This window comes from Xylaria bambusicola (genome assembly GCF_022495145.1).
Source record: "Xylaria bambusicola strain CBS 139988 unplaced genomic scaffold F5B22scaffold_86, whole genome shotgun sequence".
NCBI lineage: Eukaryota > Fungi > Ascomycota > Sordariomycetes > Xylariales > Xylariaceae > Xylaria > Xylaria bambusicola.
The window spans coordinates 20,679-35,774 of NW_025953639.1; the positions used below are offsets into that span (position 1 = coordinate 20,679).

General features: G+C 50.1%; 3 protein-coding genes across 3 annotated transcripts; 2 read left to right on the plus strand and 1 right to left on the minus strand.

The window, feature by feature from the left end:
- Positions 1 to 1,041: 1,041 nt before the first annotated feature.
- On the plus strand, positions 1,042 to 8,894 carry F5B22DRAFT_559911 (uncharacterized protein). Its single transcript, XM_047973038.1, has 3 exons — positions 1,042 to 1,662; positions 1,736 to 8,360; positions 8,445 to 8,894. The coding sequence occupies exons 1-3, from the start codon at positions 1,198 to 1,200 to the stop codon at positions 8,558 to 8,560; spliced, it is 7,206 nt and encodes a 2,401-aa protein (XP_047825097.1). The 5' UTR covers positions 1,042 to 1,197; the 3' UTR covers positions 8,561 to 8,894.
- Positions 8,895 to 11,074: 2,180 nt separating this feature from the next.
- Positions 11,075 to 12,862, plus strand: F5B22DRAFT_559969 (uncharacterized protein). Its single transcript, XM_047973040.1, has one exon. The coding sequence runs from the start codon at positions 11,489 to 11,491 to the stop codon at positions 12,602 to 12,604; it is 1,116 nt and encodes a 371-aa protein (XP_047825098.1). The 5' UTR covers positions 11,075 to 11,488; the 3' UTR covers positions 12,605 to 12,862.
- A 259-nt stretch (positions 12,863 to 13,121) lies between these two features.
- Positions 13,122 to 14,485, minus strand: F5B22DRAFT_640309 (uncharacterized protein; the record flags this gene model as incomplete). The annotated part of the gene is made up of 2 exons (XM_047977831.1): positions 13,122 to 13,945; positions 14,008 to 14,485. The coding sequence occupies 2 exons, from the start codon at positions 14,483 to 14,485 to the stop codon at positions 13,122 to 13,124; spliced, it is 1,302 nt and encodes a 433-aa protein (XP_047825099.1).
- Positions 14,486 to 15,096: the final 611 nt, after the last annotated feature.

Below are 15,096 nucleotides of genomic sequence, written 5' to 3' on the forward strand. Positions count from 1 at the left end.
TGACAGAACGCCGTGCTACCGTAGGTAGATTGAGCTGTCTGCTTGTCTTGTCTTCTGATCCTAGCGGGCATCTCCCTTGTAGCCCCGGCCATCTACGTCGACCGTTTCGTGTAAGAGACGTTTCGAAGAACCGCCTTACGCCTCCTTGTCCCTTTCTGCCCAATTTTAGCCTTATCCTCGCCAGATCGACGACTTTGCATTGTTTCCCTTGCGCGCGCTTATTCTATCTACCTACCTACATTCTCTCTACATTCTATGGACGCGGCAACAGAGGAATAGAGTAAGTCCCTCGCAGCTCTGTCACCGGTACAGGCGCATAAAGACGCTAATTTCAAAGGTTGCGCTGCACTAATCTTTCGCCCACTATATTCCATCTCGATTACTGGGTCTTTTAGCCAGGCACAGGTCGCCCGGGAGCTTGTGTTAGCACTGTTTACCTTTACCTAGCGCGCTTTCAAAGGTGCTACCTACCACTGTCCAACATTCTCGAACCAAGGCAAAAAAAAACACAACTAGAATCGCGATCCTCTCGACATCCCTGTAACACTAAATATCTCCCTACTTATCTACTTACTGACCTACCAGGAAGACGCTACCTGTCTATAATTTCTTAGTTTCTGTCCCGAGGGCTACTCGCATCGCAGTTTTGCACGCGCCAGCCGATCAGCGTCCATCGAGGTCTGGTCTTTTTCTTTTTCCGAGGCGCCCAGCGTGCTGTTCAGCTGTTGTTGGTGCTTGGTGACGTTTGGCTGATCTGGCCGTTGTTTCGTATCTGCGGCGTGTCTTCTTTTGCCCTCTGCTTCTGCATTTGCGTCTGTGCCACCACTGCCAACACTGCGAGCCAGCGCAGCCAAGCGAGAGCACGTACCTTCGGTAGCCCAGCATCTAATCGTTCTCAACGGCTTACTGGTAGTCTGGGCGATTGGTAAGGGTTGCACGCTTCGAACTTGGTTGGAATACTGCTTTCCCTCGCTATTTGCTCGTCTGCAATTGACTGGTTGACTTGCTCGACCAGCTAGCTTCCTTCCACCCATTTGCTGGAGGCGCCTACTCCGATCGATCGCGGATCGACCTAGACACGCGCTTTCGCACATTCCTCGACCCTCAACCTGACCTTCTAATTGAGCGCTGAATGCCACGTCTCTAGTCCGAGGAGTCAACTGCGCTCCTTGGTCTTGTCCATTGCCAGACGCGATCATGGCTACCACGCCACCCCTCCCCGCCGAAATGCCCGCCATGGCGCTTGGTGCCAGCGATGCCCACGATAACGATCCCTTTCGCCCGGCTGGCCCAACCCACCACCGCTTCTCAAACTTCAACGCCCAGCTATTTGCCCTCGGCCCCAATGCTTCGCCAGCCCAGGCAAAACGCGCCTTGGAGGCACATCTAGCCGAGACGGACAGGAGAATGGAGGAAGCCGGAAAGCTCGGCACCGCACTGGTCCATCAGCGGAACGAGCTGACGGAGCGACTCAGAGAAGTCGAGAAGTTGCAGGCAGAGGACGAGTTGTCGGATGACCTGCGCCATAAGCTGGCCGAGATAGAGAAGGACTATCACGAGGTTGCTAGAGAGAGTGCTCGTGCATTTTTACCCAAGTCGCGCGTCCCTAGTAATGAGGCTGCCGTGGGTTCTCCATTCGTGCCTGAAGGCAAGGGTGGCAAAGTAAGTCGCAAAGGATCCCACGTCCGACACCCGTTTATGTCAATATGTGTGTTGACGTCTTTCTCTTTGACAGCGCTCCGTTAGTCCCTCTAAATTCGAAGCCCAGGCTACTGCGTCACCCACAAAGCTTAATGTGCCTAATCGCAAGATCCGAAACCAGCCTTCCAATCGGATTCATGACATCGAGTTCGCTGCCGAAATCAGTACATCCTTGATCGCCCAAGTGCGTAACTTGCAAGGGCTGCTCGCTGAAAAGGACGAAGAGTTGAAAGACCTTCGTTCCGAAAACTCAAAGCTGGAATATGAAGTCGAGGGATTTCAACAACGGCTTAAGACTCTTGACGATAGCGAGCATCGGTATAAGGATGAGAACTGGAATCTCGAAACACAAGTTCACGAATTGATGGCAAAAGAGAGGGAGGCTGCGGATCGTGAAAAGAAGCTGACGCAGGCACTGAACCTTCTTCAGTCCGAAAAGAATGCGGGCCAGAGGGAGCTAGATGAGATCAAGTTGACCCACTCGAAGCTCGTCGAGGAACATGCGGCAGCCGTCAAGCACCATGATATTGAACTAGGTACCGCGAAGCGGAGCATGGTCATGGCCGAGTCGGAGAGGGCTGCCCTACAAAAGAAGATCGACGACTTGGCTGGGCGGAATACAGAGCTTGCCCAAGCAATGTCGCTCTCAATACGTGCCAAAAAGACGGAGCGGGAATCTATCGTAGGCATGAGCGACGAGGACTTCCAGACTGCTCACGACAACACAACGCCAGAACAATCCCCTCCAGCTTCACCCGTCAAAGGCACACCGCGACATTCCATGTTGGAATCTGAGACGTTGAAGACATCCCTTGCTCATGCTCAGCGCCTAATACAAAGTTTACGTAGCAATGTTCATCGTGAGAAGACAGAGAAAATCGAGAGCAGGCGACTCCTTCAAGAAGCTCGTGATGAGATTGAGAGACTTCGCGGTGAACCTATGGTCCCTAACAACAAGCGTGCTCGGAAGACTGACTCCAAAGAGTTTAAGAAACCACCACGGCTTTTAGGTGGCCTGCGTAGTGCTCGTAGCGAGATATTCACAGAGGATACTAATTGGGAAGATCAACCCGATATGCTCCCTCATCCTCGCTCATCACCTATCTCCCGCGAAACGACCATGCTGTATGACCCGGTTCCTGAACATACCGACCATTTTGAGACTGCCAACGAGACAAGCGACGCAGCATTCGAGACCGCAAATGAGAATGCTACAGAGACTGATGATTTCCACACAGGCGCGGAGGAATTTTCGAGTGATGATGTCGAGACTGAGACCGAGAGTCCTTCCAAACGTCGGACATTGACGGGCAGACCTCCGAATCTGCTTATGCATCGCAGCCACTCGATTGACAGCACTGCCTCGACCGAAGATGAAGACTTCCCTTACGAGGACATGAAAACGCCCACTCATCTGCCGCCACTTCAAGCGAAGTTCCCTCTTCGTGTTAGTCGTGGGGCTTTCCGCCGATCTCGAAATGCCAGTGAAGAGCCCGCTCTTCTAAGCAGCCCAGCAAGCTTTGCAAATAGCAGCAATATGGGAACCCCGCAGCAACCTGCACAGAGCTTGGCTGCCGAGCTGGGAGACTTTGATGGTAGCGATAATGAGTCTGCCATGTCGGCCACGCCAAGTAGAAGATCAGTTAGGGGTCGAGCCATAACTCCTCCACCAGCTCTGCCACCACTGCCGAGAGTCATCATGGTTGATAGTGGTATGATGACGGAGCCCGTTCATGAGCTTCCTGGCTCTGTTAGAGTTAGAGGTGCTGTCAACCCTGATCGACCCATGTCCATGGCCACAGTCATGAGTAGATTTTCCATGGGTTCTGATTATAGCGATTCTGTCACCCATGATCTTGGAGAGAAGTTGGCTGAATTCCCAACGCCTCCGACATCTTCGCCTATGAGAGAACATGCCCTGCCACCATCGCTTGTATTGTCAACAGTCCATTCTCATGATGTAGAGCCTCTTCCAGAGCCTGATACTCGTGGAGCTGAGATGGCCGCTCTCAGCATGAAGCATGAGGAAGAACTGGAGAAATTGCGTGCAGATAACGCTTTAGCCCATGCTACCGCGATTGAAGCTCTAAATTCAGAGCATCACAATGAACTCACGGCTGTCAAACAAGCCCATGCCCAAGAACTGGAAGGTCTACGCTCTGACCATTCAGACAGTACTAAGATAGCGATTGCTGATATTCAAGCGGCCCACGCTCGTGAAATCGAGTCTATCAAATCGAGTCATGCCGATGACACTAGTAAAGCCGCTGCCGATGCGCAGGCATTGTATGAACGAGACTTGGAAGCATTGAAGACTCGCCATACTGAGCAATTGGCTCAAAGAGAATCCGAAAAGACAGCAACTCTTGCTATTGAGTTGGCAGCTCTTAGAGCATCCCATGCTCAGGAGTTATCTCGAAGGGAATACGAAATTACCGCTGCCCATTCTGCTGACGTAGAGGCCTTGAAGACTTCCCATAATGAAGAAATTTCTCGAAAGGAATCAGAGCGTGTCGCTCTTTATGCTGCTGATACTGAAGCTCTTAAGGCCACACATGTTGAGGAGCTAGCTCGCCAAGAATCTGAACTCAAGGCCACTCATGCGACTGAGATTGAAGCCTTGAAGACTGCCCATGTGGAAGAAATATCACAAAAAGAGTCTGAGCTGAAAGCTGCAGCCCTGGCTGAGGTAGAGGCGGTCAGACTGACACACACCGAGGAACTGTCCAAGTTCAAAGAAGAGAGAGATGCAGCTCATGCCACTGAAATGGCTGCATTGGCTGCTAGCCACAGCAACGAGATCGATGCCGCGAAGAAAGAACTGTCTGCAGTGCATGACAAGGAATTCGAGGACCTCAAGTCAAGCTATGCTAACCAGGCCGATCAGGCCAAACAGTCAATGGATGCTGCCCAAGCCGAAGAGTTAGAGCGCCTTAAAGCGTCTCACTTGCAGCACATCGAGGACATGAGAGCCTCCATTAATGCTACCCATGCTGAAGAGCTGGAGTCACTCAAGGTTGCTCATGCCCAGCAAATAGCGGACGTTGAAACCAAGCTAACTGCCGCCCAAACCGCTGTTATTGCTTCACTCACCGAGTCGCACAACAAGCAATTAGATGACGCTAAAAATATTCTGCATGAGTTACATTCCCAAGAGTTGGCCTCTCTAAAAGACCTACACTCGCAGGAACTTGGGTCTTTGAAAGCCACCCACATTGGACAAATTGATACTTTCGGGAAAGAAAAAGACACCGCCCATGCCGCAGCTATTGATGCGTTAATCAAGTCTCATGATCAGGAGATTGGTGAGCTTAAGAACACTTTGAGTGCCACTCATCTTCAGGAAATTGAACGCCTTAGCGCTTCTCATGCTGAAAAACTTGATGAGCTCAGGAAGGAGAGGGATACGGCTCACATTGCAGCACTTGCAGTTTTAACAGCAACCCATGCTAAAGAACTAGAGACTCAAAAGAGCGATAGCGAGACTATTTTGGCGAACGAAATTGTTGCCCTCAAAGCTACACATGCGCAAGAGATCGAGGGGCTAAACAGCCAACATGCTGCAGCTCATGCCAAGGAACTTGAAGTCTTTGAGGCTGCTCTGGCGAAGCAAGTCGAGTCCTCAAAGACCGAGGGTGATGTAGCTCACAACCAAACAATCGAGGCATTGAACGCCGCTCATAGTGAGATCATTGAAGCTCATAAGCGTGATGCCGAAATTGCACAGAGCCAAGCCTTAGATGCTCTCAAGTCATCACACGAACTCCAGCTTGAGACGCTCAAGACCGAGCACATAACAACACGAAATACCGAACTGGAGCTATTAACTTCAAAACACCTTGCGGAGCTAAGCGATCTGAAGGCTGCAAATGCAACTGCCAATGCAGAAGAATTGGAGGCTTTAACTACAAAGCATCTGAATGGGCTGAAGGGCTTAAAGGATGAACACGAAGCCGCTAGGTTGCAGCTTCGTGAAGAGCTCAGTAGTGTCCGGTTGACAGAGCTTGAGGCTCTTCGCCAAGACCTTGAGGCTACTCATTCAAAAGAGCGTGAACTGCTACGTCAAGATATCGAGTCATTGAATGCCAAACATGCAGAGGATCTCGAGGCTCTTAAGAGTGAACACCAAGCTACGATACAGCTGCAACTTCAAGAGCTGACAGACAACCATTCACGAAAAATTGCAAGTCTCCATGAAGAAGATGGACAATCGAGGTCGAAAGAACTTGCGGCGCTAAGTGCCAGCCATGCTCAGATACTGGAAACGTTGAAGGGTGAGCACGAGACTAACTTAGCACGGAAGGTACAAGAGATTGTCGACTCTCATGCCCGTGAATTGGAAGAGCTACGCCAGCAAACCCAAGTGGACCATTCACGTGAACTCTCTGCTTTGGCTACTGGGTATCAAAGTGAAATGGAGAGGGCGAAGAAGGAGTTCGAATCCGTACGCCAAAAAGAACTTGCTGATCTCCAATTTGCTCATGCTGCTACCTTGACATCTCTTCGCGCTGAACACCAGGCCACCCTCGAGCAGGGCTTATCCGGCTTAAAAGCGAAACACTCAGAAGCCATAGAGGCTGCTAAACGCGAGCGAGACAACGGTGCATCTGAAGCACTCCAGGCGCTTGAAGTGAGCCATGCTCAGCAGCTCGATCAGCTCAAGAAAGAGAGCAACGCTACGCTTTCTCGTGAGCTGGATGTACTTAAGGCTCAACATGTACAAATGCTCAACTCACAAGCCGAAGAGAGCAACGTTAGACGCCATCGAGAGATTGAAGTGCTTCGGCTTCAGCATGCCCAATCGAGCCAAGTTGCACTTAATCAGCTGCGCGATACACTTACTTCTCAGTATAGGCAAACTCTTCAATCCGAACTGCAAATCCTTCGTGACACCCACGCTGCAGAACTAGAAGCTCTACGCGCCAGTCTAGCTAAAGCTCAGCCTACTTTGGGGTACTCTTCAATGAGTTCCATCGAAACAGAGCCAATCGAGGAGCTACCCGAACTTAAGAGTCCTAGGCGGGAAGCATTCATTATTCCACGGGATGGAGAGCCAAGGACACCACAGTCTTACGGGTTTACTAAACAATCTCGGGCTTCAGAGGTACCGATAATAGCCGAGGACGATACTCGCCAATCACCGAGTGCAGTCAGGCCCGAAACTCCTGATTCACAACAACCGTTCAAGGAGATCACAACTAATACTGATGCTCGACCATTCCGGAAGCTCGCTACAAGCTCTTCCCACCAGAGCTCTCAAACATTGCTGACGGCAGAGGGCTTGGATCTGTTACTGAAGAATCAAGGCCGAGACCCAGCTACTACCGATGTACCAGCTGATGAGGCTATGGCTGCAACTCCCTCAACGGTTCGCATCAGACGCTCATCCACCGATAGCGTCGGCAGCGTCGTACGTGCGAAGCCTAGCAGCGCTGCTTCCGAACACTTTCCTAGCCGCAGGCCTGGAAGCCGTAGCTCTGCGCAAGATCGACCCCCGTTACCTGAGAATCATCGTGAAGTCATTGAGGCTGCGCGAACCGGTTCCGCTCATGGTCGTAAGGGTAGCATGGGCCCCCCGCTGTATCCCGCATCCGCTTACCGTCCTTCATCTCGTCCACAAACTCCTAGCAACAAACGACCTATGTCGCCAGCCTCTGTCGTCAAAGGGACACCTACACCCCGTGCCGGTAAGACCCCGGGGCACGCGGATGTCCACTCGCCGGTCAAGATGCCTGCGCGCAGCAGACAATCATCTATATCCTCATTCGCATCAGAGATCGATACCCGTTTCAATATTCACAACGGGATGGGCATGGGACCATCGGGTTTCGGTCCTAATACCGATCCTCGCATGATTCAAGCTGTCACCCAAACGATGATTGGCGAATACTTATGGAAGTATACCAGGAAGACGGGACGAGGAGAGATGTCCGAAAACAGACACAGGCGATTCTTCTGGGTTCATCCATATACGCGAGCTCTGTACTGGAGCGACGGTGACCCGGCTGCTGGCAATCGTGGTGAGATGAAAGCCAAGAGCGTGCCGATAGAAGCAGTTCGAGTGGTGGCAGATGATAATCCTATGCCTCCTGGACTTCATCGCAAGAGTCTCGTTGTCATTGCTCGTGGTCGCACTATCAAGTTCACCTGCACAACTGGTCAGCGACACGAGACGTGGTTTAATGCGTTGTCGTACCTTTTGCTACGGTCAAGTGATGAAAACAAGCAAGATGCCGAAGAAGTAGCGGGTAACATCACCCAAGAAGATGTGGATGAATTCAACCCCCCTATGCATCGCCGAGCAGCAAATGGTCAGAGACCTCAGGCACCACCATCTCTTTCATCATACAACTCGAGGACAACTCGCAATGACTCGCCAAATCTAGATGTATCGATGAGTATCCCGACCTTAACGCCTACTCATGAAAGAGAAGTAGTCACTCGTAGTGGCACGCTTGGTAGGCTAAGCGGTTACTGGAAATCCAGCAACCTCAGCCGCGGCACCTTCAGTAGTCTGAGGAGTCGAAGCTACCAGCCTGATAACAATGCCATCTACGAGGCTAGCGAGGTCCCCGATAGCGCTGAAGATGTACGACGGATCATTGAGCAGCAGGACAGGGAGTCCGATAGGCTTGAGAATGTGAGAGCCTGTTGTGATGGTAAGTTGAAATTCCTTGATATGCGGTTAAGCTTAATTATTCGATATTTTGTTCGTGTTTATTGGCTAACCTTGGTGGTGGCAGGAAAACATGACGTGGGCACGCTGTCGCATACTTTGAAACGTGGCCGGATTCCTACTTCCTTCCAGTCACATTCACACCCGCAATCTGTGGCGGGGTCTGTACGGTCTCGTACATAAAATGAAATCCATTTCGCTGTTCTAATTGCATGGGTATGCGATGGGAAATGCATGGCACTATCTTTGTGCTGTTCAATCGTTTTTTCTTGGTTTTTAACTAAGTACTTAGGTACTTACTTCTACTTTACTTATATGTTGCTGTGTTAACAACACCGAGATGACGAAGAAAACCCTAATGGGAATCCTATGATGCCTACGACTAGTTTATTTTCCTTTTTGGTCTTTTTTTTTTTTTTTTTTCGATTAGGGACCCTATTTTGGTGGGAGCGATACAGATCCTGTCCTGTTCGCTGTCTAGAACCAATGTCCTAAATAAAACCGAATTGTGCTCGCCCTGAATTAATTCTTTGTTGCTGGGAGGGGAGGTTTGGGCACTGTACACTGACTCGGGGTAAGGGAAGGGAAGGAAGGAAGGGAATTGGCGCTTTGAAATGTTAAGGGGAAAGGAAGAAAAGTACCTACCTAACTAGGTATTTACTTTGTGAATACCTACATGCATATCTACCTTGACTTGATTGACTTGACTTGACTCTTATGTTTAGGATTGTGATTGTGTGTTGATTACAGTATCTATTTTTTTTCCCCCTCTCTCAGTGGTTCGTGATGAGGTTGGCAAAGTGTATGATATTAACTAGTAGTTGTTATGAAAATATTGTAGCTATGCTAAATGAGAAGGTATGGCGAGCTACCTATTTATGTACGATGTTGTGAGTCAGTACATATAATGAGGTATTTGCATCCTATTTGTACGTATTTGTATTTAGCGAAGGTAGCTGATCCTGCTGATTGGGATGGTGATGTAGGTAGTTACCTATATGTATGTAGTCGGATAGATAGACGTGGTATCTGGGATCTAAGTAGCAGTTTGATTCCGTGTCCGCGTTTGGAAGATCTTGGTGTGTGTGACATGAAGTATGTACCTACCTACCCCTTTTGGGCCGTTAGGTAAGAAAGATAGAGCATCATGTTTATAAAATGGGATGGGATGGCATTGTGGGAAGTAGTGTACTAACTAGTAAGGTAACTAGTGTTACTAGTATTTGTTCTCGTGTTACTTATAGTTTGATCCCAAATGCGTAGTGTTGGGAAGAACCAATTATGCCTTCGTTCCTGGGCTCCGACTCGGCCAGTATTGTCCGTCCGGTTCTGGCCATCTCTGGTTCCATCGGGAATACTGCCCTATGAATCTGCCTTGTCCGTATCTGAACTAGTGCTTTCTAACGCTAATCTGATTTTGCAGATCTGTTTTGCGCGATTATCTCTACTATTGCGTTGTCATCAACTGGTGGTGCCTCTGTGGTGCCCCAGATAAAACCCCAGATTTGCTGTGTCATGTACGACATATGACATACTAACGAGGAGCCAGGCCAAGAACGCCCCATTTCCTATGGATGGCATTGCAATGGCTTTTTCTCTACGATGTACCACAACTCTTGCCTATTTGTCAAGCGACAAGCAAACAGAGAAAGCTACCTAACATACAACAATATTTTCCGCAGCAACCTGAGCGCACGGCACCGGCTGATATGCTGCCAAGGCTGCCGCGTCGCCGAGTCATAGAAACGGTCCGAGCAGCTGGGACAGCATGGATGGACACACGTGTGGCACACAGGGGAGCGAGATAGGAACCCACGTGTGATTTCCAAGCTCCACCCTCTTCATGAAAGCTAGTGTAGAAACCGGGTAAGCGCCGGAGTAACTGGGGCTGGAAAGAGGAGGGTGGTACGGTACCTGCATCTCTGGATCTTGAAGACTATCAAGGAAATTGCGGCATCTCCATGTTTACTAACAGAGTCAACACTATGTGTACAGACTTTGATGTCGTATATGGCTACCGACTATTTACTACTTAGATCTGGCACGTAGTAGTGCGTCAATGTCCTGGAGGAGGGGTCGTGCTTATGTGAGGTGACTGATCGAGATGACTATTGGTGAGCTCGCTGTTAGGACTTGCCCTCACTCACTAGAGAAATTGCTCGCCAGGTCTCCCATGCTCTCTCTTCTTGGCCAAGCTCGGGCATTACCAATCTATCGGAATAGGAATGAAGCTAGGAATGTGTCTTCACCTTCACTTTCTTACGGGAGGCTGCTTATGATGTAGGTTATCAGACCTTGTTGGTGTTCGGCGTATTACACAAGCTAGGTAAACGAACGCCGAACATTCATGCCCCTTTCACATAGTCAGGTCTATACTCAACGTCCCACAATTGAATAAGCGAGTGCATTGTAGAGATGGTCGCCAAATACCAAAATAGTGAAAGTCCTGAAGCACATATCTCCCCCAACATCTACACGCATACGTACAAATCTATGTGTGTACGAATACGCTGCGAACACAATCCCTTGCAAGCGACCTAACATATGTCAAGCAATAGGAACACCGATAATTTCACATACCGGTGTCTCCCCGGTGACTAGAATCTCATCGCCTCGGCGGGGTCAAGAAAATTCGTGCGTGTAGCACGGAAACCGTTACTAGAGTACATTCAGCTATGTCCAATTACTAGGGAGGATCATCGCGAGTCAGGTCTCGCTCCACCCCCGGACTAAAGAGAGTGGTCTACTGTCTGACTAGCTTACAATGCTATCTAACGCTAAAGACTGGTAACCTGGACCCTTTGGGTTCTAGGTCGACCCGGATCTACACCAGTTGGTTGACTTGTAGGCGAGGGCAGGCTCAAAGGATGTGAAGTGTTTTTCGCCTAGCTATGTACTAAAAGACAGCACACCAACATATCCGAGGGCTAGGTATTAACCTGAAAACTACCTCTTATGAACCCTTATTATTAGGATTCGCCCTCTTGGTTGTTGTGTTGATCTGTTTGTCAGGCCTGGAAACATCATGATGTGATCCTTTAAAAGGAGAATTGAAGCAAGAATGTGTGGCACGCCAACCAAGCCGATGAGTATAATACCCCAGACTTCACGATGACGGGTTCAGCAACGACCGGAATGGTCAATTATGTCTTGACCGGCCTCACTTTGTTCATTCTGATATCACGTATCGTCCTCACGCTGATACGCCGAGATCAAATCGATGCGAGCTTCGCCCTCGTTGTCAGCTCTATACTCATCGTCATAGGAAGGATAGTTACCAACATCTACTATCTGAGGTATGGAAACGCAGCGGACGCCATCAAACATGCCGGTTATTTCGACGAGTCCAACCATGAATACATCAAGATCGGAACTATCCTCGTGCTGCTCGCTCGGGTTCTGATCACGGCCATCATCTGGCTACAGATCTGCATTCTCCTGATCTTCTACTCGCGAATCACTCGCGGTGTGAACTGGGTAGCTAAGGTAACCACGGTTACATGGGCTCTTGTTGGTGCCACCTTCATTGGCATCATTCTGGTCACGTTCCTCGAATGTCGCCCTATTAGCTTGTACTGGCAGACCTCGCCGGACCCCGGAGAATGCGTTCATGCATATGGGCAACTAATCACCCAAACCGTTAGCAACATTGTGCTCGACCTACTCCTTATTGCGATCGCATATCCAATTATATGCTTAAGGAAACGGACTGTTGCTGAACACATCACATTATATACGTTGGTCGCTCTGGGCACGTTCTGCATCGTTATCAGCATCCTCCGACTCGTTTGGGTGCACGACAGCGGCTCGGCACAGGTAACGCGCAGCTTATGGGCCTCTGTACAAATGCTTGTGTCGACATTCGTTGCGAACGCACCGAATATCTATGGGTCGATCCGTGCTCTCAGGATAAAGAAATCCAGCGCGGCGAGCAGCACGCCTGCTCAGTATCACCTGAGCACAATCGGGAGTAGCAATCGGACACGGCCCACGACGGAATCATGGCTGAGGATGGACGACGACGATTATATCGCTTTGGAGCCCAACCGGGCGAAATTTATCCGACCCTTGCCCCCTACAACAAGTCTGTATAACGAACCTGCGCCTACACCTTATGTTCACCACGCCGACTCCAAGGATAGCACGAGTGCTCTCAATAGGCTTAGTGAACCGGATCTTGAGGCCCCCTCGCTGAGGACCCAATCATCCGAAACGCGAACTCATTAGATGGGATTGCATAGGATGTCTAAAGGATCGAGTTACGCCCTAATGCTCGATACATGCTAGATTCCCTGTCACATGACGAAGTTGAGAGCAGAAAATTATACGGCAAACAGAGGCGGAAATAAAAAAAAAGTTGATTGAAAAAATGAATAACCACCCAGTCTTGTGGATGGATACTATTAAAAGCGAGCAGATAGCATTCGAGACTTGAGGCATGCGTTCACAGTTAAAAAATACCTCAATTTTTGTTTCTTTTGTTCCATTATATATACTTACCTTACTAGATAATGCAGCATGGGGAGGCAATCGTGAAGGAAAATGGCGTGTTGGCGTTACAAGAGGTCGTCGGTGCAATCTAGCGGGCATATGTGGTTACTTACTCGTCTAGGAGGCGCTTGGATGCTATCTTATTAGCTTGCTCTCCTATTAGAGCCAATCTATATTAATTCAATTCTCTTAAGACCTAGAGCGAAAAAAACACTTTTTAACGCTTTGTCTTGAGGTATATACTGTAATGCATCTATGCCGCTGTCATGTGCATTTGGTCGTGAAAAGCCAATGTGGCTTCTTTTACCATCTCGTCGATGTCTTGATCCCAGATGTAGTGGTACAGCCTACTAACTCCGCGCAAGTAGCTTTCACGATCCTCGTCATGCCACTCCTTTTTGGTCATCTGGAAGAGGTCCACGGCCTCTCTTGTCGCCCCAGGCAGCCACCCGCTACGGTCATACCGCCTCTTGTTATAAGCTTCAAGGGCGCAGTGAGATACTTCTGCCTTTGCCCTCTTGTTCACTCGGATTTCTTCGTCTGCGGCTTGCAGTATCGTAGCTAGCACCAAGCCATCCTCAATGCCGAACCCGGCGCCAGACCCGAGATGCGGACCAGATGCGTGTGCCGCGTCGCCAGCGAGCGCGATAGCCCCGCGATTGTAATACGGCGCTGGATCGTCGTACATGTCGAAAATCGCCCACTTGTCTAACTTCTCGGGGAGCAGGTCGACGAGACCCCGCACGGCGGGATGCCAGTCCGCGTATGCGTCGACGACTTCTTGCTTTGTCCCTGGCGCTGTGTGGCGTTCAAACGGCCACGGGTTCGGATCATGGATGACGAAAAGCGCGTTTAGGAGAGCCCCGTTGGCGACCGCGTACGTTATTGCGTGTCTGCCTGGCCCATTGTACATAAACCGGCTCTCGGTTCTGGTGGTGCCGAGAACCGCCCGTGCTTTATCCATGGGCAGTAACGCCCTGAAGCAGAATTTGTTCGTGTATTTCGGATGTGCTGCAGGGGAATTCTCGCCGAGGATGATCTGGCGCACCCGCGAGCGAATACCGTCGCAACCAATGACTTCGAATGAGATGTTAGCTATAACCGCCTACTTAAACGCTACACATCAGGGGTAATCATACCTATATCCGCCTCATCTACACCCTCATCTTTAAACTTCAGAGACACCTTCCCGTCCTCCCTCTCAAAGGCTGATAGAAACTCCTTGCCGAACCTCACTTTCTCGCTCGGAATCAGCGTCGACCATGCCTCGAGGAAGTCAGACCGCCTGCCGCCTTGAAACGCGTCGACGCCGATAAGAAGGCGCGCGATCATCTCATTGGACTTGTGCCCGTCGGCCCAGTTGAAATAATCCTCTTCATCCCCCGTCGTCGACGCCACCTTCTTGTATACTGAGTATACTTTGGGATCGACGACCTTGAGCGCGCGCTCTGCGTTCGGACTGAATCCGATGCCGGCCCCAATCTCTGTGAATGCTGGCGCGCGCTCGTATAGCGTGTAGGATACTCCGCGCTGCTCAAGTCCAAGCGCCAGGATTACGCCTGTGATTCCGCCGCCTATGATGGCTACGTGGAGGCCAGTGCCGGTACCGTTGGCCATGGCGTGGGCTTGGGTCGATGTGGCTGTTGCAGGCATCGTGCGCAACAAGAACGCTGCTTGTGTTATGTTGCGTAAATGCTATTGCTTGCTTGACAGATGAGAAGGAAGGATGAACAATGATGTGATGTGAGCAGGACTGGATTAATCAAGTAATATCTGAGCGTATGAGAGGCAGGGAATCTCTTGATACATATATGAACGGATCACAGTGGCTTTGCTTTGCCCCGACATGCGCGTCCTCTTCTCTTCAGGCACGATAGAACTATTGGACCGAAGGAGCCGGGGTCAGCGGTACACAACTTGGGAAATCGTCGACTATGAGATCACGAGGCATGTCTACTTCATATTGTGGGATGAACTAACGTACCACACGCAGGGTATGTGACAAATGGGATACACAAACGACTCAGCTTCTTACCGGGCCCGTTCCTGAAAACCGAAGTAGCGTATCCAGGTACTGAGGATGAGAAGGAGGTGTATTATCATCGTGTATTGGTACGGTATGCATGTATCAAGTTTAGCTTTCATGACTGCAGCTCATCGTAGAAAAGGCCGATCCCCGAAGGGGCACCGGGGCTGAGCTGGGGAAAAGAAACCGGAGTCCCGAATGC